The 24,990-nt window shown below is 49.4% G+C and overlaps 3 protein-coding genes across 4 annotated transcripts; 1 reads left to right on the forward strand and 2 right to left on the reverse strand.

The window, feature by feature from the left end:
- Positions 1–7,163: 7,163 nt before the first annotated feature.
- Positions 7,164–15,536, reverse strand: LOC106900569 (protein SCO1 homolog, mitochondrial). Of its 2 annotated transcripts, none has more exons than XM_014962660.1 (6): positions 15,491–15,536; positions 15,280–15,370; positions 13,247–13,444; positions 12,263–12,355; positions 12,034–12,149; positions 7,164–8,105 (listed from the first exon to the last, which is right to left on the reverse strand). In XM_014962660.1, the coding sequence occupies exons 2-6, from the start codon at positions 15,308–15,310 to the stop codon at positions 7,977–7,979; spliced, it is 567 nt and encodes a 188-aa protein (XP_014818146.1). In that variant the 5' UTR covers positions 15,311–15,370; positions 15,491–15,536; the 3' UTR covers positions 7,164–7,976. The 2 variants fall into 2 exon arrangements, with proteins under 2 accessions (XP_014818146.1, XP_014818147.1); XM_014962661.1 differs by having other exon boundaries at positions 15,280–15,373; positions 15,491–15,506.
- A 100-nt stretch (positions 15,537–15,636) lies between these two features.
- Positions 15,637–17,751, forward strand: ADPRM (ADP-ribose/CDP-alcohol diphosphatase, manganese-dependent). The gene is made up of 3 exons (XM_014962682.1): positions 15,637–16,212; positions 16,783–16,899; positions 17,145–17,751. The coding sequence occupies exons 1-3, from the start codon at positions 15,648–15,650 to the stop codon at positions 17,438–17,440; spliced, it is 978 nt and encodes a 325-aa protein (XP_014818168.1). The 5' UTR covers positions 15,637–15,647; the 3' UTR covers positions 17,441–17,751.
- A 168-nt stretch (positions 17,752–17,919) lies between these two features.
- TMEM220 (transmembrane protein 220) lies at positions 17,920–24,044 on the reverse strand. The gene is made up of 6 exons (XM_014962683.1): positions 23,955–24,044; positions 23,803–23,832; positions 22,297–22,357; positions 20,267–20,390; positions 19,414–19,473; positions 17,920–18,607 (listed from the first exon to the last, which is right to left on the reverse strand). The coding sequence occupies exons 1-6, from the start codon at positions 24,024–24,026 to the stop codon at positions 18,475–18,477; spliced, it is 480 nt and encodes a 159-aa protein (XP_014818169.1). The 5' UTR covers positions 24,027–24,044; the 3' UTR covers positions 17,920–18,474.
- Positions 24,045–24,990: the final 946 nt, after the last annotated feature.

The raw sequence follows: 24,990 nt of genomic DNA on the forward strand, positions 1-24,990 counted from the left end.
CTGCCCTGGAGCCAGCAGGACCTGGCCAGGAGGGCATCTCATCAGCTGGCTGAGGCTGAACTGATGAGTCATGGCAAGCAATGGGGCATCTGCTGCATCTGTCCCAGCCACTGGTGAGAAGACCCAGAAAGAGCTGCAGGGACCACAGCTTGCTGGAGGATACAACAGTGCCTGCCCAGGATGCTGGTTACTGCAAAATGCCCCTAGTAGGTATGGAAAATGAGAGGGCCAAATCCCAGCAAATTACACCCAAGCTCCACAGTTACAACCCTACCCTTAGGTAACCCTAACCATGATGAAGAAACGTCTGAGCACACACAGGCCATTTCAGAGGATATGGGAGCCAACGGTGTTACACAGGGCAACATTCATTCCTAGTATTTTCTTTTAAAAGCCAAGGATGCTTATTTCTTGGTCTTGCACAAGCTGGATAGGGAAAAGCAGCCTTTTGGTTTTACTTGTCAAGTGCCTGGATCTTCTTTCTTAGCTCAGACTCTGGACTCCTTGCTCCTCTGGACACAGCACTCCCTGTGCCCAGGGCTACCCTGCCTCTCCCCACCACCACGCCAGCAGATTGCTCCTGCTAATGGGCCAACAGCTCGGCGGGTTGGGGCAAGTGGGCAGCTGCCTCACAACAGGGTACAAGATTGCCCCTTGTGAAGAAGCACTGACACCATCCCACCCAACCAGGACTGCCATAAGCTCTGCTGCTTGGTGTTTGGGCAGGCGTGAGATGATGTCCCAGGGAAAGATGAAATTTAGGGTGAGACCGAGGGCAACAATAACCTGCTTCAAGTCCTCACAGGCAGAGGACACCTTCCTCACCGCCAAAACCCGCCCCAGGGCACTGCAGAAAGCCCCCAGAGCACACTTGTAGGTGCACATCTAAGAGGCCTAGGGAACAGCAGCTGCAGTTCTATCTGTTGCTCCACACTGCCAATACCATTTGTAGACAAAGAGCTGTCCCAAGGTGAAGGTCACGAGGGTGCTGTCACAGCAAACTGCATTGCCTTGCAAGGCTCTCTGCTCCTGGTTCTGCCAGGGAGCTTTTATTACTGCCCTTCAGTCAGATAAGGGCACTCATGACTCAATATACCCCCACAAATTAAAGGTGGATTTACTGGTTGGTGCCCATCTATTTTTGCACAAAGAACTTTGGGAGAACAAGGAGGTTTTGTAAGCTGCAGCTGAGTAAGTTCCCTGGCACGCTGAAGGAACTTTCTTTATTAAACTAGTAATACACAGCTTAAAACACGGAATGAGCTGGCTCTTGCACAGAGACAGATGCAATCATTCCTGCCCAGGTCTCATCAGCACGGATCCTCACACTCCCAGGAATGTGTCCAGCTGATGCAGAGCTGCTAGAAGTCAGGGGCTAGATACTCTTGCTTCAAAAAAATCAGTTTCTGTTTGAACTAAACTAAATGTTTTAAATTTTCTTCTAGGGGGATATAGTAAGCGTTTTGCTTTTCTTTTTAGGCCAACAAACCGAGGACAAATCCAGCAAAACAGGAGGTGCTGGTGGACAGCCAGCTTAACATGAGCCAGCAGGGTGCCCAGGTGGCCAAGAAGGCCAACAGCATCCCGGCCGTGTCAGGAGCAGCGTGGCCAGCAGGAGCAGGGCAGTGATGGTGCCTCTGGACTGGGCACTGGTGAGGCCTCACCTCGAGGGCTGGGTTCAGTTCTGGGCCCCTCACCACAAGAAGGACATTGAGCTGCTGGAGGGTGTCCAGAGGAGAGCCACCAAGCTGGGGAGGGGTCTGGAGAACAAGTCCTGCGAGGAGAGGCTGAGGGAACTGGGCATGTTGAGTTTGGAGAAGAGGAGGCTGAGGGGAGACCTCATTGCCCTCTACAACTACCTGAAAGGAGGGTGTAGAGAGGTGGGGGTTGGCCTCTTCTCCCAAGGGAATAATGACAGGAGCAGAGGAAATGGTCTGAAGTTGCAGCAGGGGAGGTTTAGATTAGATCTTGGGAAGAATTACTTTAGTGAAGGAGTGGTCAGGCCCTGGAACAGCCTGCCCAGGGAGGTGGTGGAGTCACCATCCCTGGAGGTATTTAAGAAACGTGTAGATGTGGCTCTTCAGGGCATGCTCTAGTGCCTGGGATTGTTGGGTGTGGTGATTGTTGTGGTGATAGGGTGTTCGTTTTTTTGTTTTGGTGGTGTGTGTGGGTTTTTTGGTTTGGGTTTTTTTTTTTTATGGTTGGACTTAATGATCTCAAAGGTCCCTTCCAACCATGATGATTCTGTTTTTTCCTCAGACTGTAATAAGTAACAAGCAGCAAGGATTAAATGGTTTTGGGTGGCTGCAGGAAGACACTAAGTTTCAGCCAGCTTTCTTCAATGACCAGGTAGCTCAGTGCCACCAGCTGCAGCTCCTGAAGGACTGCCAGGACAATGGCTTCGTTGCACTGTGGCTTGCAGTGCTCTGGCAGTGCTCAGACAGTCATTGCCAATATTAGAGCACAAGTCTTGTGAGGAGAGGCTGAGGGAGCTGGGGGTGTTCAGCCTGAAGAAAAGGAGGCTGAGGGGAGACCTTCTTGCTCTCTCCAACTCCCTGAAAGGAGGGTGTAGCCAGGGGGGGTCGGTCTCTTCTCCCAAGTCACATGTGACAGGACTAGATGAAATGGCCTCTAGTTGTGCCAGGGGAGGTTCAGGTTGGATATAAGGAAAAATTTTTACAGTGAAAGGGTTCTCAGGCATTGGAATGGGCTGCCCAGGGAAGTGGTTGAGGCACCATCCCTGGAGGTGTTCAAAAGATGGGTTGACATGGTGCTGGGGCGCATGGTTTAGTGATGGTTTGTCAGAGTGGGGTTGACGGTTGGACTAGATGATCTTGAAGGTCCCTTCCAACCTAGATGATTCTATGATTCTATTCTATGATAAAATGTCAGCAAGCAGGGCTGGCTGTGGGGTTTCTGTCAGCACTGAGGAGCCTGAGCCCGAGCCCCGAGTGCTTCAGGAGCCTGAGTTTCCATCAGCGGAACCCCTGGGTGAGCAGCACCCCAGGGGGGTCAGGGAAAAGCGATAGGGCTGGGAAAAGCCTGAAAGGATGCAGGGTGTGGGGCAGCCACCATGGAGGAGACGAGCAGCGGGACAGCCACATGGCCAGGGGTCAGCTCAACTGCACACCTTGGTCTTCTCTGCACCCCGCTGTTGCCCCAGGTCCCATCCCTTGGCCTCACACTAGCATTTTTTGGTGCCCTCTGCACCATCTGCTGTAGCCCATATTTAATCCTGCTGTGCCTTGCAGTAACCTCCCTGCTCCCTCCCTGCACCCCTAGCACTCAGGAAGAGGGACGCAATGGACCAAGGCAGCTTCCCAGCGAGCAGCCCCGCACCCAGGCCAGAGGAGCCATCCTGAGCTGTGCAGTCAGAGCCCGTCCCTGCCCCCTGGCACCCTCACTGCTGCTGTCCCTGAGCCAGGCAGGCTGCTTCGCGCTTTGGAGCGCTCCTGGGCTTATCTTTGTGTCCAAGAAGGTGCTGGTACAAATCCATGCTGAGCAGAGCATGCCTGGTGACAGGTCAGCCCCCAGCTCAGGAGCCCCTGCAAGCTCCTCCTCGAGAGACTCGTCAGCCCCTCAGGAAGCGTTTCCTGAACAGAAGTGCTCAAGGAAGATGATCGATGTCCGTGGATCCGGAGTCTACCAGGACACTGTACCTCGGTGCCAGACAGCAGAGATGTCTATTTTCCCTCTCTTGTGTGAGTTACTCCCTCAGATGGGGAGTTCACTCGGAGGCAGCATCCAGCGCTGTGGGATTTGTCCTGGACAGTCCCTCCAGGGCACAGCAGGCTGCTCTGGTTGAGGACAGTCACAAGTGAGTAAAGACACTACCACCATTCAGAGACCCAGGGGACTGCAGCCACAGCACCGTGTGAGCACACGTGGCCCAGGCGAGTCCTCAACGGCCCAGGCAAGGCAAGGCTGAAGCAGGAGATGGGCTCCAAAAGTGGCCAGCCCCATGCTGGGACACAGGTCCTGCTCCAGACAAGCAGGGAGTGGGGCTGCTCAGCAGCTCCTGGTTGGAATAAGCTGCTTTGAAGGGAATGCTAAGGACCAGGCACTAACTGGATGAGGCCAGGGAGCCATGTCCTCTCTGCCGTGGCCATGCAGGTGGGTCCAGAGCCCCAGATAAATCCCTGTATCACAGGCCATTTGATCCAGAGCAATTCTCCTTAGGATCAAACCCGGATGTGGACTGAGCCCTTCTGGCTACTGTGGCAGGCATACGGAGTGTTTACTCACGGGCAGCACACATGACAAGAGTATTGAAAAATACAACCTGATTTGGAGATTTTGCCCTGATGACTGTGGACTAACAGCCAGTCTGGCTCCCGGACCCTCTCCAAAGAATCCAGCTAAGAGAAGGCCTCGTTTTCCTGACTTCTTTGTGAAGTGCACGAGGAAAAAAAAAAAAAAAAAAAAATCAATGAAGAGGGAAAAAACCCACAGAGATGTGTCTGGAGCACACTTCTGGGCATGAAAAAGAGAAGGTGACCAGGAACCGTCAGTGTGGATTTACCAAGAGGTAACTCCCATCTGATATTCCCGAGGCTTCTCTGACAGAAGGGCCAGAGCCAGGGCTGCGGGGAAAGCAGTGGATGCTGCCCAACCTCAGCTCTCAGAAGTGTCTGCCACAACATTCCTGTGTCCCAGCTGGGAGTTTATTGTCTGGCTGGGTGGAGAACCCAGCTGGGCAATAAAAATCAGGGGATGACTGCAGTGGGTGATATGTGTTGGTCAGTCCTCAGAGCTTTCCCGTTTAACACCTTTATCCATGACCTGGCAGAGGCAACACCACACTTGCTTATAAATTCTGCAGATGGCAACACTTTCCTGCTGCTGGTATCAAGTGACCAGAACCTGCTGAAGATCACTGTGCCCAGACCCCGCCTGCCCAGTCCCTCTCATGACATTTTTGAAACTAGTTTTCTTTACATCAGTTAAACCCTCTCCCTTAAACCCACCTCCTGCTGCAGAGCGCAAACACGTCCCTTCCACGCCACGCAAAGCCCCACCAGTGCAGCAAGTCAGAGGAAGACTCAAGGAAGCTGCCACGTTTTTAACACATGTGAAAAGTGGAGGGGCAATAAGAGCCCCCAAACCCAAAGGGAGGTCTCAGGCCCAGGAGGCTGCACAGCGGGGTGGCAGGGAGACACCCTGCAGGGCACGATGTGCAGCCCTGGCATTTCGGTGACCACTGCTGGTAGAGACCCCTCACGCTGCCAGGAGAGGGGTCCCCAGGCCAAGCCCTGCTCCTGGCAGAGGCTACCGCATACTTTACATTGGAAGCACTCCTCTGTTCAGTGGTCAGTTCAGTAAAATGAGTTTTAAATAAATATACCCTCTCTCACCCTTAGCCCTATGATCAACCTGCTGCATTTTTAGCTTGGAAATATCATCTCTTTCCCATTCCTTTTGGAGACAGATATAGCTGAAAAAAATGTGTATTATGAATCTTTTCAGTCCTGAAAGACTCAAATTGTAGTATTAAAATTCATCTTTTCTCCACAGGGTATTTTGAGCATTTTGCTGTAATCAAGAGAAGCACAGACTTTAACGAGGCAAACAAAATCCCCTCCCAGATCAGCCGCTCCATTTCTTAGTCACATTCCCACCAACTCTTCTACATCAGTATTTTCAATTAACACAAAATAGAGAGGAATGCTTCTAATACAGAAGCTGCAGCAAGACAGGAAAAATTTCCCTCCGACCCCCAAGGAAAATATTCAGATTATTTCTGACTTGTTCAGAGAGAAAAAAAAAGTATTTCCCCAATGCAAGTAAATAAGAACTTGGGGACTTACGCTACATGAGAGGTCATTAAAAGAACAGATAAATATCATTTACCACTTTCTATACCCTAATGCACTGTATTGCACAAGTCATCCTCAAAACAGCTCCACCAGAAGTTCAAAAAGGAGGCGATTTTCCCTGATAATGAAACAATGAAAAAAAGAAACCAACACACTCTCCTCTGGAGCGGGGAGGCTCCGAGCACTAAGCGAGCACAGTCCCAACAAGGCAGGTTTCATAGAAAGACAGAAGTGCCGGTTGGAAGGGAGCTCCGGAAGCCCCCGGCCCAGCTTCCCCCGAACCAGCAGGTCAAACCATGGCCTGTCTTATTTCAGAATGAACTGCTGCACAGCCACCCGGACAAAAAAATGCAGAGTAGTAGGTGCCAAAAGTCAGCTCCGTAAGGAAAGTTTTGAAAATAAGTTACCTCCAGGATTGCAAAGAAAAAAAAAAAAGATGAGGAAAGGCTTTTCAGAAACAACGCTGACACTGGCAACCACCCCATGAAAATAAAAATCATTATTTCCAGGGTGCCACTTACCACAGACACTCATCTTCTTGATAACACCTTGGATCTCACATAGCCTGAAATTGACAGAAGAAATTCCTTTGGTAGCCGCTCTTACTGCCCACTGCAATCGTGCCAGCAAGCACAAGGAAGAAAAAAAAAAAAACCCAAAACAACAACTAAATTCCTTTTCAGCTGCTGAGTTTAGTTCTACTAAGACACTCAACTCCCACTGTACAATGATACTGAAAAATTATTGCTGATCCTATAAAACAGAAAAAAAACCTCTTCTTTATCTAGAATTTGAGGGAGAGTGGGTGGGCAGGGAAATAAAATATCTATCTTAGAACTTCAAGAATCTTCCTGCCTTGACAGAGCTTTATCAGAAGATTGCCTTAGACATACTCTATCAGAGTAACCTACCCTATACCTTCAGGAGGTCACCACAGTATAGGGCAGCTGATGTGGATCTACATCTCTTTATCATGTTTTATAATTGCACTGGAACAGGCTAAGTTTATTGTTTTTCAGGGTTTTGGAAAGATGGGAATTTACCATAGACGTTGCACCTTCTCTCGGACAGGAATGCTCTCTTCCAGCCCCACACACAATGCCAGTGCTACCAGCAGAAATGCGTGTGTTCAGTTTGAAGCACTCTGGGACTTTTGTCTCCCGTGGGCCATTCTCTGGGGTTCAGCTACTTTAAAAAAGCACATTCAGCTTACAATTCGCAGTCCTGTAGAGAAACACTACCTTCTAGTAAGAGAGAAAACAGCACAAGAATATGAAGCTTGACCAGTATACAAAATTCTGATGATACTCTAGTCAACCCTAAGGGGAAAAAAAAAATATATACAAATTACTTATACAAAGCAATCTTTATTTTCAAATGCTGCACTGCATAAAATTTATCTGACTGACAACCCTATGCATGGACACAGACCCCTTTCATCCTCCCCACATCACTGTTCACTGTAGCACAATCAGGCCAACTATACATAAAACCATTTAGACCAGAAGAATAACCTATTTGCCACCTATTAATCATTACCTTGTAAGTTAACAGCATTCACCAGGAAAAATCACTCAGAAAAAACATTTCTGTACTTAAATGAAGAAGAGATCAGGCACAGTACAGGGCTGGTCCCATGTGTGGAAGCTGTTGATGCTTTCAGTGCTCTTCACGTTCTTAACCTTGACAAAGAACTACTCTTAAGGCTCTGCTGCTTTTAATACTGTAACTGTCTCTCCCAGAAGGCAAAACAGTGCAGAAAAAAAGAAGGCAGGGGTCCTCCAAGAATGCATGGCCCATATGGCTTTTCATCAAGTAATCATCCTTCTGCATTAACTGTCCTGATGTCTTGCCAACATATACCAATTAATTTTACTACTGATACACATGGTCTTTCCAAACAAGAAGTGTTTTCCATTTTTTGCTCCAACTATGTTTCAGAGAAGTCCCAAATTTCATTCTGTAGCCTAGATCTTGCTGCAAATAATAGTGAAGGCTCTGTAGAGATTTTTGATAACAGGATTTTGCAGAAGTATGGCTGCCCTTCCTATTTGGAAGAAAGGAGGCATGTGGTGACAGGAGGTTGCACTCATATGCTTCTGCTTTAACTGTAGCCAACCTACAGGTGATGTTCACATCAATCTTTGAGGACCTTGCATTTTAGGATCTGTATTTTCTCATGTGTGCAGCAATAGAAGCAGAAATCTCAGTGCTCCTCTTATTCTGGCCATAATAGTCCACAAAGTCGCCATCTGGCCCAAGGAGGTACATTATTATCGTGTGATCCACCTGCAAGAGAGCACATCGTGGCTTGGTAAAAAAGACCATAAAATCATAGAACATCAGTTTGGAAGGAACGTCAAGGATCATATTAACCAACCTTTCTTGGCAAAAGCATGGTCTAGACAAGATGGCCCTGCACCCTGTAGCTGAATCTTAAATGTGTTCAATATTGGGGAATCCACTACTTCCCTGGGGAGATTATTCCAATGGCTGATTGTTCCCATTGTGAAAAATTGGAATCTCCCCAGGATTAACTTGTACCCATTACTCCTCATCTTTTCCATGTTAGACCTTGTAAAAAGGGAGTCTCCATCATCTTTGTGGCCACCCTTTAAATACTGCAACATCCCACACATCTCTCAAAGTCAGCAGCCCCAGCAACCCGTCCAGGCTTTGGCTCAGTGGTCTGACAAGGCTTCTCACCAAGAAGGTAAAGTAAGAGAAGGAAAACCTAAGCACCACCCCACCAACCTCTTCTTGTTTTAGCCAACAAAAGAAATAAAACTAGTTGCATACTCAGAACGTGTGAGGAATGCATAAGCATTAGACAGGTCTTCTGTGCAGCACAGACCAGGCTGGGGCAAACCTGCGGGGTAATGGTCTTTCCCCGCCCACTTTTCCCAGTTTCCCTCTACTTCTCATAAAGCTTCATGACCCCTACAAGGTATTCAAAGCTCCTGCTGCTACTATGACATAAATCTATACAAACAGAAGTATTTTGTTAAACCAAGCCTACTGTCAGTGCAAACACTGGGACTGAGAGCACCACGGGGACACAGGAGCTGGGCAGAAGGAAACACATGTGCTGGGAGGGGGCTCCCTCTACCGTCCGCAGTGAAATAACTTTAAAAAAAGTTCAAAGTAACAATTACTTAATCCTTCAAGGTATTCCAATTTGATTCATGTAAAAACTAACTCCACTGTAGATTTATTTAAAATGCCACTGTAAGTACCGTCTGCATCTAACTGTGACACCATAAGGAAAATCACAAAATAACGAAAATGGAGGTAATGAACCTGCAGCTGCTCAAGTCACTACATCTCCTCACTGCCCCTGAAGAAAAAGAACTGAAATGTACTTATGCAGTGAGAGTACAACTGTGTCTGAAATTAAGAAATCACATAAACATTTCCAGTACCACCAGCTAAAAGTATGCGTTAAACTTAATGGGATTTCTGTCACTGAAAGAACGTTTCTCAAAATTTTATTTAAGAATGTTTAATTCAAGTATTTTAATCTAATTTCAAATGTTCAATTTGGAAATCAAACAACTTAGATCCTTCAACTGGAAACTAGCCAAAAAAAGAAAAACCACCAAAAACCAGATAGCCTGTTCAGAGCATCTTAACTCCCCGGCCTATGGAAGATTAAATACCATCAGGATGGAGTGCAGTTTGTGTGAAAAACACCACTGTTCTTCAAGCTGTGCCTGAAGCCTGTGCTGTTCCCACTTCTATGCACGTACAATCATCATTCAGGTTTCAATGCCATCTTCTAAACCACAGACTAAAACAAGTAAATTGGATATTCTGGTACTGAGAATTATAAAATTGAGATTATTAAATAGGAAGTTGTACTAATCAAGTAATACTTGAAAACTTCAAACACAAGTTTAGAAATTATAATTTCTAAATGCTTATCTCAATGCTCTTTTCAAGCCAGAACGAGCTGCGAAGTTTAACTGGCCATAGTGCCCCTCTTCTTCTTCCCACCTCCCAGCAGCCTGCAAGGAAACAGAACCCGCTCCTGCACCACCGTCAGCCCTAATCACCAACCGGCACAACATAGTGAGAGGGAAAAAAAGCAATGGCAGAGTAGTAATTTCCTGGGTAAGTCTCAGGCAGGCACAAGCCCAGCTTCAAGCTCTCCCTCCCAGGTCTGCTGTTGTGGCTACTGAGCTCCGTGTCGCCTGGCCCTCCTGCCCTGGGCACACAAAGCTCACTGCCTCTCAACCGAGAGCCTGCCACAAGTCCCCAGGAGATGCGGGAACCCTCTTCCTCCTTGGCACCACAGCTGGGGCTCTCGGGCTGCCCTCCTGCTGCCAGCTCACTGGCCTTTCCTCCTCACAGCCCTTCCCTTCTCACGACCCCAGCACAGACCAGCAGTATTCCCACTGGATCCCAAATCCCTTCTCCTACTTCACGACACCTCTAGTCACACTCTCCAGCTTGGTTTCACCCTCCAGCCTCCCACAAAGTTGCTGTCACCTGTTCTCTTCCTTGGCCAAACCCCTTCACAGCCATGCCAGAATCCAGGTGTGGTCTGCTGGAATCCAGGTGTGGTTTACTTCATCAGGAGGAGCACTCCTTCAGCTCTTTGGCTTCTCCCCATCATCTCTCCTCAACCCCAGTTGACTCATTTCGTGTCAGATTCTACTGATTTCTTCCCCTGTCCCAAGCAGGCATCCTCTGCCAATCCTGTTCCTATTACCTATTCTTGCATTTCTGCCAGCTCCCTTTTACAAATCTGATTTTAAGCACTATCTTCAGATTGATGGTTTCCCTTCATGTTGAATTGCTCTAGCAAGCTTCTCTCCTCCATTGAAACACAGTATCTTAGACACAGATGTCAGCAGCTACTGAGTTGTCACTTTAAGTGAAAACAAGTTTTTGATCTCCCACTTCACACCCGTTAGTACCGCAGCTCAGCACACATCACCAGTGTGACTCCACCTTTGCTCTACTGAGATCACCTGCTTTCTTTCTATGTACCACCTTTTTGTTCCACCAATCTTTTTGTCCGCATGGATAATTTTTCAAACCACCTGACTGCAGCAAATAAAACAGATTAAGAATAGGTAATACTGGATCAGACCAAGACCAATTTGCCTCAGCATCCTACCTGAAATAGTGGTGGTTTTAAAGAAAAGTATAAAACCAGCACCAAAAATATGCTCCCTTCATCTATCATCTCCCAGTTTCCAAAACATTTTATCCCACAGACTTCCTGAGTGAGGCAAGCTTTCTGTGTATTTCATAATCATCAACAGACTGCTTTTTCCAAAGACTACCAACAATTCTTCCTGTGGACTCCCATAAACTTCTACTATTGCATCTGAAGTGAGGGATGCCACTTCTCATGTGCCCATTTCCAACAAGAACCATCACCTTTTGAACCTGTTTTTAGTTTTCTCTGATGTCCTTACTTCTTGTAACGATGAAAAAAAAACCTGAAGTTCATATAACATGTATCCGCACTCGTCATATTACCTGTACCTACTTTACTCTTCCAGTCTGGTCAGGATGGGGCAGCAGGAAGGTGTTGGCAGCAGCTGAGCTCTCTGGCCAGTCCTATTCATTTCCAGAGAGCAAGACTTCAACCACTCAGTTTTGCCTCACTTAAACCTCAGTTTCCTCCCCTTCACACCATTACTCTATTTATTTTATTCCCACTTAATTTAGCTTTAACATGCTCTCTTTTCGAGCTCATTTGATGCAGGAGGAAGACCGCTCCAGTATATCTGCACATAGACTTTGCATCACCCAAGCCTCTTGCCAGGAAAACCCCACTCCTTGGTTTCAGTTTGGCAGGGAATGAGTTGTCGCTCAATTTCACCACTCATTTCTCCCTCTTCCTATTGTCTTAATTCCCCATTTCCATTTTCACTCTGGAGCACAAAGGAAAACAGCCAGACAAGAACACTGTACAACAGCAAAAAGTTCAAATGACTGCCAGGCTTGCTGGCTCCCACGCTGCTCTGTGTGCAGGCCTGGGACTGTACATTTTTAAAACGTGTTTCAGTGAGGTTCTGAGCTTGTAAGAGGGCACCTTGATTCTGAGCAAGACCTCTAAAATACAGCTTAACACAGCGGTGCAACAGGGCTCTGTCAAGTAGGACTTCAGCAGATTGCAACAAATGCCTTCTGGTTTTAAAATCTATATTCTGCTCTTATCCAAAGCCTTTCATTAGGCAAAGGCCCTACATTTACTCACTATGTAATCACTGTCTTCATCTTTGGGACCTTCGCTGTAATACACACGGTAAGCTTTGGCCACTTGGTCAATCTGTGCCTTGGTACCAGTCAATCCGATCAGCTTCGGAGAAAATTCTAGACAGAAAGAAGACATTTAGGCATTTTAGTGAAAAGAATCCCATCAAGAGCCTCCTTTTCAGTGCTCTCTATAATGTTCTGTAAGACATGGAGGAAGAAAATAGTAATACCTTTAACATATCTGGCAATGGCTTCTTCGTTGTCCCTCTCAGGATCAATGGTGATGAAGAGTGGGGTCAGGTTAGGCAAAGATGGAATTCTATCTGTGACATTAACAGTTGTTATATTTCTTAGAAAAAGTCATTTCTCACCTCCCTTCAAACAAGCTCACAGCCAAGCTACCGTAACCTCAATCCAAGCCTACCCTACATGACCAAAAAAAGCCAGTTTGTGTAGCCTAATTTACATGGTTTGTGAATGAAGCAAATGCCATGAAATCCAATGCTCTGTGCTTGTGCTGGGTCCTCTCACCTGGAGACCCTGCCCTGCTTAGGGGAGATGACAAATTGGCTCCGATGCAGAAAATGCCGGGGCACGATGTCTTTATCAAAGCATGCTGGCTGATACAACGAAAGCACACCTGTCATGGTGGAGCAGCATAGGCAAAGACACAATTCAGGCTCTTTCCCTCATGTTCCAGCCACAGCCTTCACTGTATTTTCTTCACTTCAGTCCCTGCTTGGTTGCCATTACCCTGCTTCGTAATTCTGCAGGGCCTGCAGGCTGAGAAACCCTCCTCTGTCACACATCCTTCCCTCAACCTCCACTCCACAGCACAGTCGCTCTCAGAAGGGACTCTCACTGACATTTGTTCTCAGAACGTATAGAGGGAAAAACAAAACAAATACACCCCACAGCCACTTCTTGGCAAAAACATAATGCAATGGCACCATTCCCTGTAACCTGCCACTGCCAAATTTTGTTAACAAGAAGTCCCCTGTTATGGAAAGATCTGTCCTGTCTCACTCTAAATATCAGATCCTAGTGATAGACAAACTGATGTATGTATCACTTAGCAATTAATTCAACTATGAAAGAGTAGCCAACAGCATTTGTTTTTAAAAAGATCATCACTTATTATGGTTTGTGATATTTTACCACAGTAAACTGGACCTCCCATGAAAAGGACCACTATGCCAGCTGAATTCCCTTACCAATTTCATCTACCACTTCAATCATTTTCTCCAGTTCATCAGGACAGATGTCCGGGCAGTGTGTGAAGCCGAAGTAGATCAGCACCCACTGGCCAATGTAGTCCTTGTTGGTTCTGGGCTGTCCCTCGTGGCTAACGAGTGAGAAGGGCCCTCCTAGCAGCGGTTTCCCAATGCCTCGGTTCCGTTCCTTCTCCAGCTCTACAAACAACAGGAGGGGATCAAGCACAGCCCTGGCACATCCGTGCTGCTCCCCCGCTGAGCCTCAGGAGCCGCCGCAGAGCCATGGCCGGGGCTTCCAGATCTACCAGTACCCATCCTGCAGAAGCCTAATGGGGACAAGACTTCCAGAAAGCGTTCCATTTTCAGTAAAATCAAATAAATCACTAAATTCTTTTTGGAACATAATAATTTAGTTTATTGTCGAGGGGAGGGGAGGGGAGGAGGAATCTCTCTAGCTTGCTGTTAGACAGAAAAATCAACATCCTTTGCAAGCTGAACTGCAATACTGAATACTTTGCAAACTGTAGCTAAAAGCTAAAAGTATCACTGTGATGTTGCAAAAGACAAAATCAGGACTCAATAGTCGGGATGACTATTAAGCAGGTATCCTTTACTGCAGTGCTAGACACACAGGGAATCGATCCTCCAAATACGCGTGCCAGACAAAGTTAGTTTAACAACAAATATGCACACCACAGAATCACAGGGGTTGGAAGGGACCTCTGGAGAACATCTAGTCTAACTCCCTGCCAAAGCAGGTCCACCCAGAGCAGGTCCTACAGGAATGTATCCAGGTGGGTTTTTAATGTCTCCAGAGAAGGAGACTCTAACACCTCTCTGGGCAGCCTCTTCCAGGGCTCTGTCACCCTCACAGGAAAGAAGTTCCTCCTCATGTTTAGGTGGAACTTCTTATACTCAAGTTTGTGCCCATTTCCTCTTGTCCTATCCATGGACACCACTGAAAACAGACTGGCCCCATCCTCTTGACACCCTCCCTTTGAGTGCTTACAAGCATTGATCAGATGCCCCCTCAGTCTTCTCCAGACTAAAAAGACCCAAGTCCCTCAGCCTCTCCTCGTAAAGGAGATGCTCCAGGCCCCTCATCATTTTCGTAGCCCTTTACTGTCCCCTCTCCAGCAGTTCCCTGTCCATTTTGAACCGGGGAGCCCAGAACTGGATACAGTCCTCCAGACTGGGCCTCACCAGGGCAGAGCAGAGGGGCAGGATAACCTCTCTTGACCTGCTGGTCACATGCTTCTTGATGCACCAGACATACATATTCATGTGAGAACTAATTAACATATTCATTAGTTTCCAATAATTCATTACCATGTGCTACCTCCCTCTTGGAGATCCCCATTCTTCAGAGATAAGTTTTTTCTACAAGATAACACTGCGCTGGCCTACACGATTGCTACCTGCATATGTACCTTCCTGTCTTGTTACTTAGCATAGCTCTGCAGGGGGTTAGGCCCCTGCTTGTGCTCAGCCACGTTAAAGAAACAAAAACACACAATATTTACTAACTCATATATAGGGCAAGAGCAGCCTAGTTATGTCAAACAAACCTTCAAGCCATACTTAACCTTATTCTTTAATTCAACTGATTTTCAGCTTTAAGAACATGAAGATGAAGCCAGTGGGCAGTCCCAGCAGGACAGGGAAATACCAGAGAGCAGGAGCTCCACCTGCACGGGGACCCCACCCAGCGTCTGGAGCCAAATGCAGCCATTCCCGCGGCAAAACACACATTTGAAGAATTTTAAAACGCTTAACCTTGAAGGTGTTTTTGAATTTTTGAAGAAGTTGTCTGTGGCACTTATCTAGACAGAGGTGCAAAGCTGCATTGGGTGTAGCAGGGCGCAATTCACCCTAAGTGGCTAAAATACAGCTGAATACACCAAAAAAAACCCCAAAAAACAACACAACATATGAATATTAAATATGACACTCTCGCTGCTTTTCCAGGCCGGCAGCCCAGGCCGGGTCCCCCTGAGGCGGGAAGGGTCCGCTCCCCCACGGCCTACACTCACCCTCCTCCTTCTGCCGCTTCACCTTCTTCATGGCGGCCAGCAGCGCCCCGCACAGCACGAAGGTGGCCGCCAGCGACCGCCACGACACCAGCTGCTGAGGAGAAGCTGGTTAGTGACTGGAAAGGGAAGGTGAGGGGAGTGCTCAGCCCGTCCCGCCGCCCCAGGCTCCTCCGATGAGTTGCGGACGCGGCTCCCTCGTTCCCTCACTCACCCTCCTCTCCGCACCCGTCCGTGGGCCGCTGCCCGACGGCGGCAGCCGCCATAACAACGCGGCCCGCCAGTAGCACAGCGCCGCCATCTTGTGTCCTCCTCTTCCGCGCCCGCCCCTTCCGCCCTCCCCTCAGCCGGAAGCCGCCGCCGCCGCCGCTATGGAGGCGGTGCAGCCGCCACCGCCGCTATTCGCCTTCGGCGTCATCGCGGACATCCAGTATGCGGACGCGGAGGACGGCTACGACTTCAGCGGGTGCCGGCGGCGGTATTACCGGCAGAGCCTCCAGCTGCTGCGGGACGCTGTGGAAGCGTGGGCGGCTGAGAGGCCGCCGCTCGCCTTCGTGCTGCAGCTGGGCGACAGCATCGATGGCCTTAACGCCCGGCGCGGCGAGGCCGAGGGTGCCCTAGCGCAGGTGCTGGCAGCGCTGGAGCGGCTGCAGGTGCCGGTGCATCACGCCTGGGGCAACCACGAGTTCTATAACTTCAGCCGGGCCCGCCTGGCCCACACCGGCCTCAACAGCCGGCCCGATGGTGCCATGGCTGGCCCGACAGCTGGGGACTGCCAGGCCTATCACTTCAGCCCCGCTGTGCGGTTCCGTGTCGTGGTGCTCGACGCCTATGACCTGAGCATCCTTGGCAGGGAGTCGGACAGCCCCCGCTACCAGGAGTCCCTGCAGCTGCTGCGGGAGAAGAACCCCAACGACAACCTCAACAGCCCTGCAGGTACCCCCAGTTACAGCCTTTGCCAGGGAGCATGGACAGCTGAGTCTCCACTTCCCAGAGCTATATGGCAGCTCCTGGGGCTGACATCTGGTTCCCGGGGGGCTGAGGTGTGTTGCCATGTTTCTGCCCACCTCCTCTGCCTCCCTGCTATCGCCTGACTACGGTCAGTGGGTCTCTAAGCAGTACAGCAGATGCTTCCCCATCCCTGTCATGCTGCTCTGGTGCTTTTTGGTATGGGTTTATGTTGTGCTGCGTGCTCTGTGGTATCAGAGCAAAAGGCAGTTGGTGCAGCTGCTATTGCAAAGCACCAAGTGATGCCCACCCTATCCCATACCTGGGGAGGGACACAAGTGTGGAAATCCTGTGTGCGCAGTGTAACCAAAACTGAATCTTCTCTTGTTTTGTACAAGAAGGCTGGAATTTTGATCCAAGAGATGAAAAAGGGAAAGAAAAAAAAAGGTTATAAGAGTAAACCATCTATTGTAAGCAGACTTACATAAGGCAAGCAAATTGGGAAGCCACAAGAGGTGTATGCGCCTATGCCTAACTTTCTCTTATTCTTCATTGCAGGACTCAAAGAACCTCAGTTTGTTGAGTTTAATGGAGGATTTAGCCAAGCCCAGCTGGACTGGTTCAATGAAATCCTCAAGTTCTCTGATGAAAACCAAGAAAAAGTTATAGTTATGGGTAGGTAGATATGGGGGATATATGCAAAAAAGTAATTTAGCCAATGTACGTCAGCTGAGGAAAACATGTAGCAGCTTTGTAGCTCCACTGAGGTACATGTGTAACCTGTGAAGCAGAAGAGCAACCATGTCTCGCGCTCCGGTGAGCTTTCTGCATACAGTTGGCTGTCTGAGCTTCCCAGCAAGGAAGGCACAGCTTAGTTATGCTTAAAGTAATTCTGCTGCTTCTTTCCCTCTCAACTGCAGGTCACCTGCCCATTCATCCTGATGCTTCAGACAGAGTTTCCCTGGCCTGGAATTACGAAGACGCCCTTTCAGTCATACACTCCCATCAGAGCGTGGTCTGCTTTCTTGCAGGGCACCAGCACGATGGTGGCTATTGCTTAGACTCTCATGGAATTCATCATCTGACTTTGGAGGGGGTTATTGAAACCCCACCAGAAAGCAATGCCTTTGGAACTGTTTATGTCTATGAAGATAAAATGGTGTTAAAGGGAAGGGGCAGGATTTCAGAGAGAGTTATGCGTTTCTGGAGACAGTAAGCAAATACAACTTGCTTTTCTTCAGAAAGTACTCCAACGAAAGCAGGGGATTCAGCTTATTATTTGTTTGTACAAAGATGTGCATGGCTGATCCTTATAGCTTTAACTCAAACATTTTTCTCTCAGATACAGAATTTTAGAAATTACATTTCTATAAGAAAACAGGCCTGGTTTCTTCATGGAGAAGAGAGAAGGCCAGTAACCACATTTGAAATCAATATACTTGAATGTAGAATGTTGACTTGAAACACCCAATCCTGACTAGGTTGTTATTTATTGTGAAAAAATGCAAACCATATTACGAATGTCCACAGCAGTTGCCTCTGCTTCCTTGGCTGGGACTGACTGTCACTGGCTGCCTTGTGGGTTGTCCTGCTCTCGGGGGACAGAAACTCTGTGAGAGCAGAGCTGTGATCATGACCGTGTCTGCTGGTGGCAGTCTTGAGCACACATCTCACAGAAAATAAAGATACAGAAGCTTTCATTTAGAAAAATAGTATTTATCATTCTGTAAAACCAGTGATTTTCAGATAACAGCAAAAATATTTCTTCAGATATATTCTACCGTATGATTTTAGTGTAGGAACAGAAATACAGACAGCTGAATTTTTCAATTAGGCTCAAGGGACCATCCAGGCAAATATCTGCAAGTTTTATGGTTGTAAATAGTCATTTATTGAAACAAATGCTTTACTTTTCCCTTATGTTATAGAAAAGATTTCCCAAAGTTCAAGGGGGTTGGAGAGCAATCCAGGGATGCCAAGGTATCTTGAATATATCATTAGAACACACATTAGACCAACAGTGCTTTGAAAACGTATGAAGAAGGCAGCTTCTGAACAACAGTTTCCATAGAAAAATTCTCTACTCGGATTTGACGGTGTTCCTCAACTTTTTTAACAAATCTCCAATGACATTACTAGAAGCCACCAGGCAGTTTCGGGTCCTGTCACACTGACACTAACGTTTTATTAAGAACCAAAAGCAAAGGCAAGTAAGGTCAGAATATTTATTGTACGCTTTCTCCTACCCGCTTAAATCACTGTTTTACAGTGCGTTGGCCACGATGCTCGCATCTCTTTGTTCACATAAATGTACAGCCACGAAACAAAGGGGCAGAGGGTGACCACAACTGCTGCAATCAGGCGAACTCCACCCAGGGGACTCCTGTAAAGAAGCAAATCCATCAGAGCTCCTTCAGACTGCTGTGAAACACTCACAACCTGGCTGCGGTTGGAATGAGACTACATTCGCCGAAGACAACAGAGAGTCTTTGGCCACGTCGATGTAGCTCCCGTGGATGCTGCAGCAGAGTCCCTTACTGGAGAGGCACCTTGTGCCAGCAGAAGTGGTTTTTCTGCCACCTCAGGCTACATAAACCAGGTGAAAAAGAAGAGAAGCACCCTGCTGGCCCCAGGCCCCTGTGACGTGTGTTCCCAGCACAGAGGTCCTGTTCTGCAGGTTGGGATTTCTCACGCTCCCAGCTGACAGGAGTTCAGCAAAGCTGCTGGGGCACAGTCCTGGGGAGGCTGGAGCCCAGAGCCCTCTGCCAGCCCTGTCTGCATCACCCGCCTGCTCCGGTGGGCGCAGCCAACACCAGTACAGAGACCCTCACCAGAAAGTTCTGTAAATTGGGAGCAACGGCCAAAAAGGCTTTGCAGTTCATTAGCAGTTGTGGCCAACGCTCATGAGCCTGCTCAACAGAAAGGGGGCAAAGGGAGAATGTCCCCTGCCCATTATGGCAGGGGGAGCAGAAAAAAGTTTCGTGTAGTTTTACTTACCCCCCACAGACTTTTATCTGTGCAAGATATACAGGCTGTAGCAGCAGCTACTACTGCTTAGGTATCTGAGAAGGTTCAGACAGTGAGGAGAAGCAGAAAAACAAGCAGCATAAATCAACTCTGTGTTTTCAAGAAGCAGGTCACTAACTGTGAACATATGACTGGATTAAAGAAAGAGGAAACAAAACTTACTTTGCTGAACTGCGACAAAGACTCATCCATATTGTAATAATCACCAGACCAAATAACTCTCTAAAAAGCCAAACAAAAAAACAGATCAGAAAATAATACAAGCAGATGTTTACTTTTAAAAAATACAGATTTTGCCTCCAGAACAGTAGTGTAAGTATGCACTGCCTCCTTTTGGAGAAGTTCAATATATTTTACTAGGACTATAATTATAAAGGTATTTACGTGGTATAAATTGGCCTCTCACCACAAATCTGTGAACACACATGACCTGACTATACAGCTGCAGAAATTCATGCTTCCAATCTTTGTTCTGCTGCTAAACTTACATTCCACAGCCCATTTCCCCCATTAACACAGAGCAAAGCAGCTTCAGACCGTGAGGAGCCACAGCAGCTGCCAGCGCTGCCCCTCCATACTGCGCAAGCGCCTGCTTCAGGCAGCAACCGAATGAGAATCCTCCCCTGCAATTGGGAGACTCGCAGCCCATGCTGCGATATCGTGCATATGGTATCACCTCCAGAGTTTTTAAACGTTAATTCCCATTCCTACAGCTCCAGCAAGAGAACATAGAGCTGTCTCGTTGTGCTTGTGCCCTGACCTTTGAAAGCCAGAACTGCCCCCGCTCAAATCTAACTGCTGCGATCATCAGTCACGACTGTTCACTCGCCCTTCAGCAGTTCTGTCCAACAAATCGCTGGTTTGGAGCACTATGGTCCCTCCTCCTTGGTTTGTTTCCCCCAGGATCTGCAGCACTCACTGACACAACCCAACAAATCCAGTTTAGAAAGGTGACCAGGCGGAGAGAGCCTGGCGAGTTGAATTCCTGCAGGGCAAAACAAAAGTCCCTGCTTACCTGCCTTCCTCTTCCTGCAAAATGTTTCCTTGAGCATAGGCAAACAAAGAGCAAGCCAAGGCAATAGTCCCAACAATACAACCAGCAGAATGAAGGTCACAGAGGCTCTTCCAAACACTATTATCTGAGGAAAAAAAAAAATAGACCGCCAGCAATTGTGACGTAGCATGAAATACAGCCTAGAAATGAAAAAGCAACTGAGTTGCTAAAAAAGATGCCTCCAGGAAACACAAATCTTGGGCAAGAAGGTGGAATTTAGACCAGTGAAAGCTGCTAAAATGTGCTGTTGAAAATAAACACTAGTGGGCTTGGGGCTTGCTATGCCAGGAACGCAACTTCTTGGCAGCAGCACCTCAATGAAAAGCTTCCTGTTCTCTCCAGCAAACAAAACAGGCTCCAGCATTCAACAGGCATGGAAAAAAAATAATCACAAAGTGGATTACAACTGAAAGGTCTCTTAAGCAGGAGGAATGGCCTTTCCGGAGCTCACAGCCATAACCAGACGTTCAGCGTGACCCAGGGGACCACCAGGGCCCGGGGAGGGAGCCCAGCTCCCAGCCAGCCATTGGGCACCAGGCCACCACCCCCCTGCAGGAGCATCTTCCCTCACGCTCCCCTGGAGCCTCTGCCTGAGCTTTGCCTGTGACAATGAGCAACACCAATGGCATCTCTACCCAGGGACTGATGTTTTCAAACAGACAAATACAGATGATGTGAAATATCTCAGTGGGCCCACAGATGCTTGTGGTTTCCCATGTCCATTCCCAGGGGTTTGTTGGGGAGAGGTGAGCAAACGACACGGGTACTTCTCGCTCATCTCAGCAATGTCAGCATAAAAAAATGTAAAGTACAAAGCAGACATTTCTGAGCAGTGACCCTCCAGTCAAGCAGAAAAGATGATGAGCTGCCAAAATTCAGGAGCTCAGCATGACCCAATGGTGTACTTGATTCCCCATGTGGCTGAACTTACTGCAGCTCAGCAGAGGCAGAATCTGGGTCTTCCACAGACCCGAACGGCAAATACCCCTTAGTGAATTTACAGAGATGTCCAGTTCTACAATAGCTGTGCTATTTTAATCTTTATTTTCCACAGATCTCGGCACAAGTAACAAAAACCTATTTGTGAATTGAACATGGAGATTCTCCTGACCAGCGAAACACCCTTATGTCAAAGCTACACCCATCACACAAATAACCCCCCCCGAAATGTTCAAAACCAGGGTCAACAAAACCCTCATGGGCTCTGGCTTTATGAATGCAACCACTCTATATGTGCCAGTCAGCCAGAACGCTGAGAGACTGCACCGGTGAGATGTGTGACAACAGCATGCATGTGGGGGGAACTGCTTTTTTGGCTAAGTGTGGGTTTAGTTTATTCAGAGTAAGTATACATCCAGAAAAGATACAGTCACTTTGTGTATATAAAATGGCATTATTTTACAGTTATCTCTACTGGATGAAAATATAAAAAGTGAACTATTTTCTGGAGTTCTGTACCAAATCTGATCTGCCAGATTCTCTCAAGGTGTGATGTGGCCTTAGCCCCCCTGGCACGCGCACTTGGAAACTCAGGCACCGCACCAAAGCCTCTACAGGTCCCCGTCGCTGCCCATGCTGGAACACCTCATACTCAGCAGGACCTTCAGCTCTTTCAAAGGACTGTGCAAGGCTCAACTGCTCCTCTATGAGGTAGATAAGCAAAATGTGCTAACATCAGCAACAGAGCCAGGTTTGCAGCACGCTCCCAGGCCTGTGCTGCACTCAGGCTCTGGACCCAGGGTGCAGAGGTCCATCCAGCAGAAGGCCTCCACGCAGGGCTCCTCTGTTCAGCTGCAGCATGGCCTGCCATGAGCACTAAACCAGGGACCAGCTTCTGTAGAAGCAGGTCTCACAGCTTTCTGCCCTCAAAAGATAGCAGGACGTGTTACCATGTGGCCTGATCTTAGACTGTGATGCAATTAAAAAAAAAAAACAAACCTCTTGGAGGCAAAATTTAAGCAAAGACTCTGTTTTGGACACCAATATCATACCTGTTATTGAGGGCTTAATGCTGACAAGCAGCGTCAGGGCAGCTGGCACCAAGTAGACAACCTGTTAATGAGACGTAAGTCTGCTCTGTAGCAGAGTTTAGCAGGGTAAGGAAGCAGCAGCCCCATCCACATGGATGCCTCTTCCTTCACAGCAGTTTGTCAGAAGCACAGGACAGCCACCAGCCCCAGTCCTTCTGGCACCTTCTGGCACCACCAGCGTCCGTCTTAGAGCCACAGAATGGTGTGGATTGGAAGGGACCTCGAAGATCATCTCATTCCAACCCCCCTGCCCTGGGCAGGGCCACCTCCCACCAGACCAGGTTGCCCAAAGCCCCATCCAACCTGGCCTTGAACCCCTCCAGGGATGGGGCAGCCACAGCTTCTCTGGACAATCTGGGCCAGGGTCTCACTGCCCTCAGAGTGAAAGATTTCTTCCTGAGTTTTTGTCTCAATCTCCCCTCTTTCAGTTTAAAACCATTCCCTCTCATCCTATGACTCCCCTCCCTGATCAGGAGTCCCTCCCCATCTCTCCTGCAGCCCCTTTAGGGCCTGGAAGGGGCCGGAGGCTTCTCTTCTCCAGGCTGAACCCCCTCAACTCTCTCAGCCTGTCCTCACAGCAGAGGGGCTCCAGCCCTCCCAGCATTTTCACCATCACCACCCCAAACCCTGGGCCATCAGCTGAGTGCCAGTCTTTGCTCCTCAGCTTCTGGGTTACCAAGTCATCGCTGCCCAACCGGCCCCTGCAGAGGCCCTGACCTGCATCTTGATCCCCCAGGGAAAGCCTCTATGGGGCACCCCCTCACCCTCAAACCCTCCACCCGTTCTGAGCTGGCTCCCCTAGGCGCAAGAGCACCCTTTGCTGCCGCAGCCCAGTGGGATCATCCTGTACAAGGGATCTTCCCCGGCACAAGGGATGTGAAGGGACTGGCCCCTGCCCACCCAGCAGCTCCTGCCACAGACAGAGCCGTTCCCTCTTGCCCCCCAGCTCCAAGGCCCACACGCAGTGGGCCAGCCCCACCGGGCTGTTCGGGTGCCCGAGAAAGGGCTGGCAAAGCGGAGAGGGAGAGGGTTTGTCTCCAGATTTCCCCGCCAGAGCGAGGAGACCCTGCCGAGCTGAGCGGTGGCGGGAGGCAGCCCAGCCGGTGGCTCAAGGCAAGCAGAGGTGGCCGTGGGGACACGGGCCGGTCGGGGGAGGCTGGGGCCCGGAGCTGGGCGGTGGAGAGGAGTTTGGGGCCTTCTGCACAGGGAACCACCGCTCTGCCGGGGTAGAACACGGGAGGTCCTGGAAGCAGGCTGGGATTCCGGCTGTAGCTGCAGCACAGACGGTGTTCCCGGTGCCTGCTCGCTCCTCGGCCGAAGGCAGGCGGTTTCCTCCGGCGGCCCCGGGTGGGACCAGGCGCCTGCGGCGGAGCGGGGCCGGGGCCGGCGGGGCCCCCTGGGAGGGGCGGTGTAGGGCGGTGAAGGGCCGCCCCCGGCGCCCGCCCCGCTCCGGTGGCCCGTACTCACTGTCCACAGCGCGGCGTCGGGGTCGTTCACCTGCAGCCGGGAAACGGGCACTGAGACCGGCGGCCGCCGCCCGCCCGGGGCCGCGCTCCGCAGGAGGGCACGGCGGGGGAGCGGGGCAGGCCCCCCCCCAGCCCGGGCCGCCCCGCCCTCACCTGCACGGCGGCCGCCAGCCCGAAGAAGGCGGCCATCAGCAGATTGCAGAGCCGCCACAGCCCACCCGCCATGGCCGGCACCGCCGCCGCCGGGACGGGACGAGGCGGGGGCTCCGGGGCCGGAGGCGGAGCCGCGGGACAGGGCGCGGGGCGGAGCCGGGCTCCGGGGTCCCGCCCGGTGGTGCCGGGTCCCGCAGCTCCTGCCGGGGGACGCGGGTCGGCGCAGAGGCGGGGGGCGCGGTGGGGCCGTGGCTGCTGAGCCCGGGTCGGTCACAGCTAGTGGTACTTTAGAGAGATTGTTAGAGACTGAAAAATAGCTGTTTTCAAAATGGAGCCAAAATCCAGAGTTATGGAAAGACATCGAGGTGCTGGAGCGGGTCCAGCGAAGGGCAACAGAGCTGGTGAGGGGTCTGGAGCACAGATCTTGTGAGGAGAGGCTGAGGGAGCTGGGGGTGTTCAGCCTGGAGAAAAGGAGGCTGAGGGGAGACCTTCTTGCTCTCTCCAACTCCCTGAAAGGAGGGTGTAGCCAGGGGGGGTCGGTCTCTTCTCCCAAGGAACAGGCCATGGGACAAGAACCAGGGGAAGTTTGGATGAATATTTGGGAAAATTTCTTCACCAAAAAAGTTATCAAGCCTTGGAAGAGGCTGCCCAGGGCAGTGGTGGGGTCACCATCCCTGGAGGTATTTAAAAGCTGGGCAGATGTGGTTCTGAGAGACATGGGTTAGTGGTAACTCAGCAGTGCCAGGTTCATGGTTGGATTTGATGATCTTTCAAGGTCTCTTCCAACCAAGACAATTCTATGATTCTATGAAATTAAGCAGTGCTAGCTACAATGTGTGTATTCCAGTAATTACAGGAAAGCAAGGGTTGTTCTGTCTTCACCGGTTGCATCACCAGTTGTATCACTGGTTGTATCACACAAGCCAGTCTGCACATAAACGGGTTGTCCATCAGTGAGCTCCTCAGGCAAATAATTCCAAGTAGGTCCTGGGCTCCATGAAGAGAAGCGTGACCAGTACATTGCAGGGAGTTGTAA

The sequence above is a fragment of the Calidris pugnax genome, unplaced genomic scaffold (genome assembly GCF_001431845.1).
Source record: "Calidris pugnax isolate Ruff unplaced genomic scaffold, ASM143184v1 scaffold470, whole genome shotgun sequence".
NCBI classification, from domain to species: Eukaryota; Metazoa; Chordata; class Aves; order Charadriiformes; family Scolopacidae; genus Calidris; species Calidris pugnax.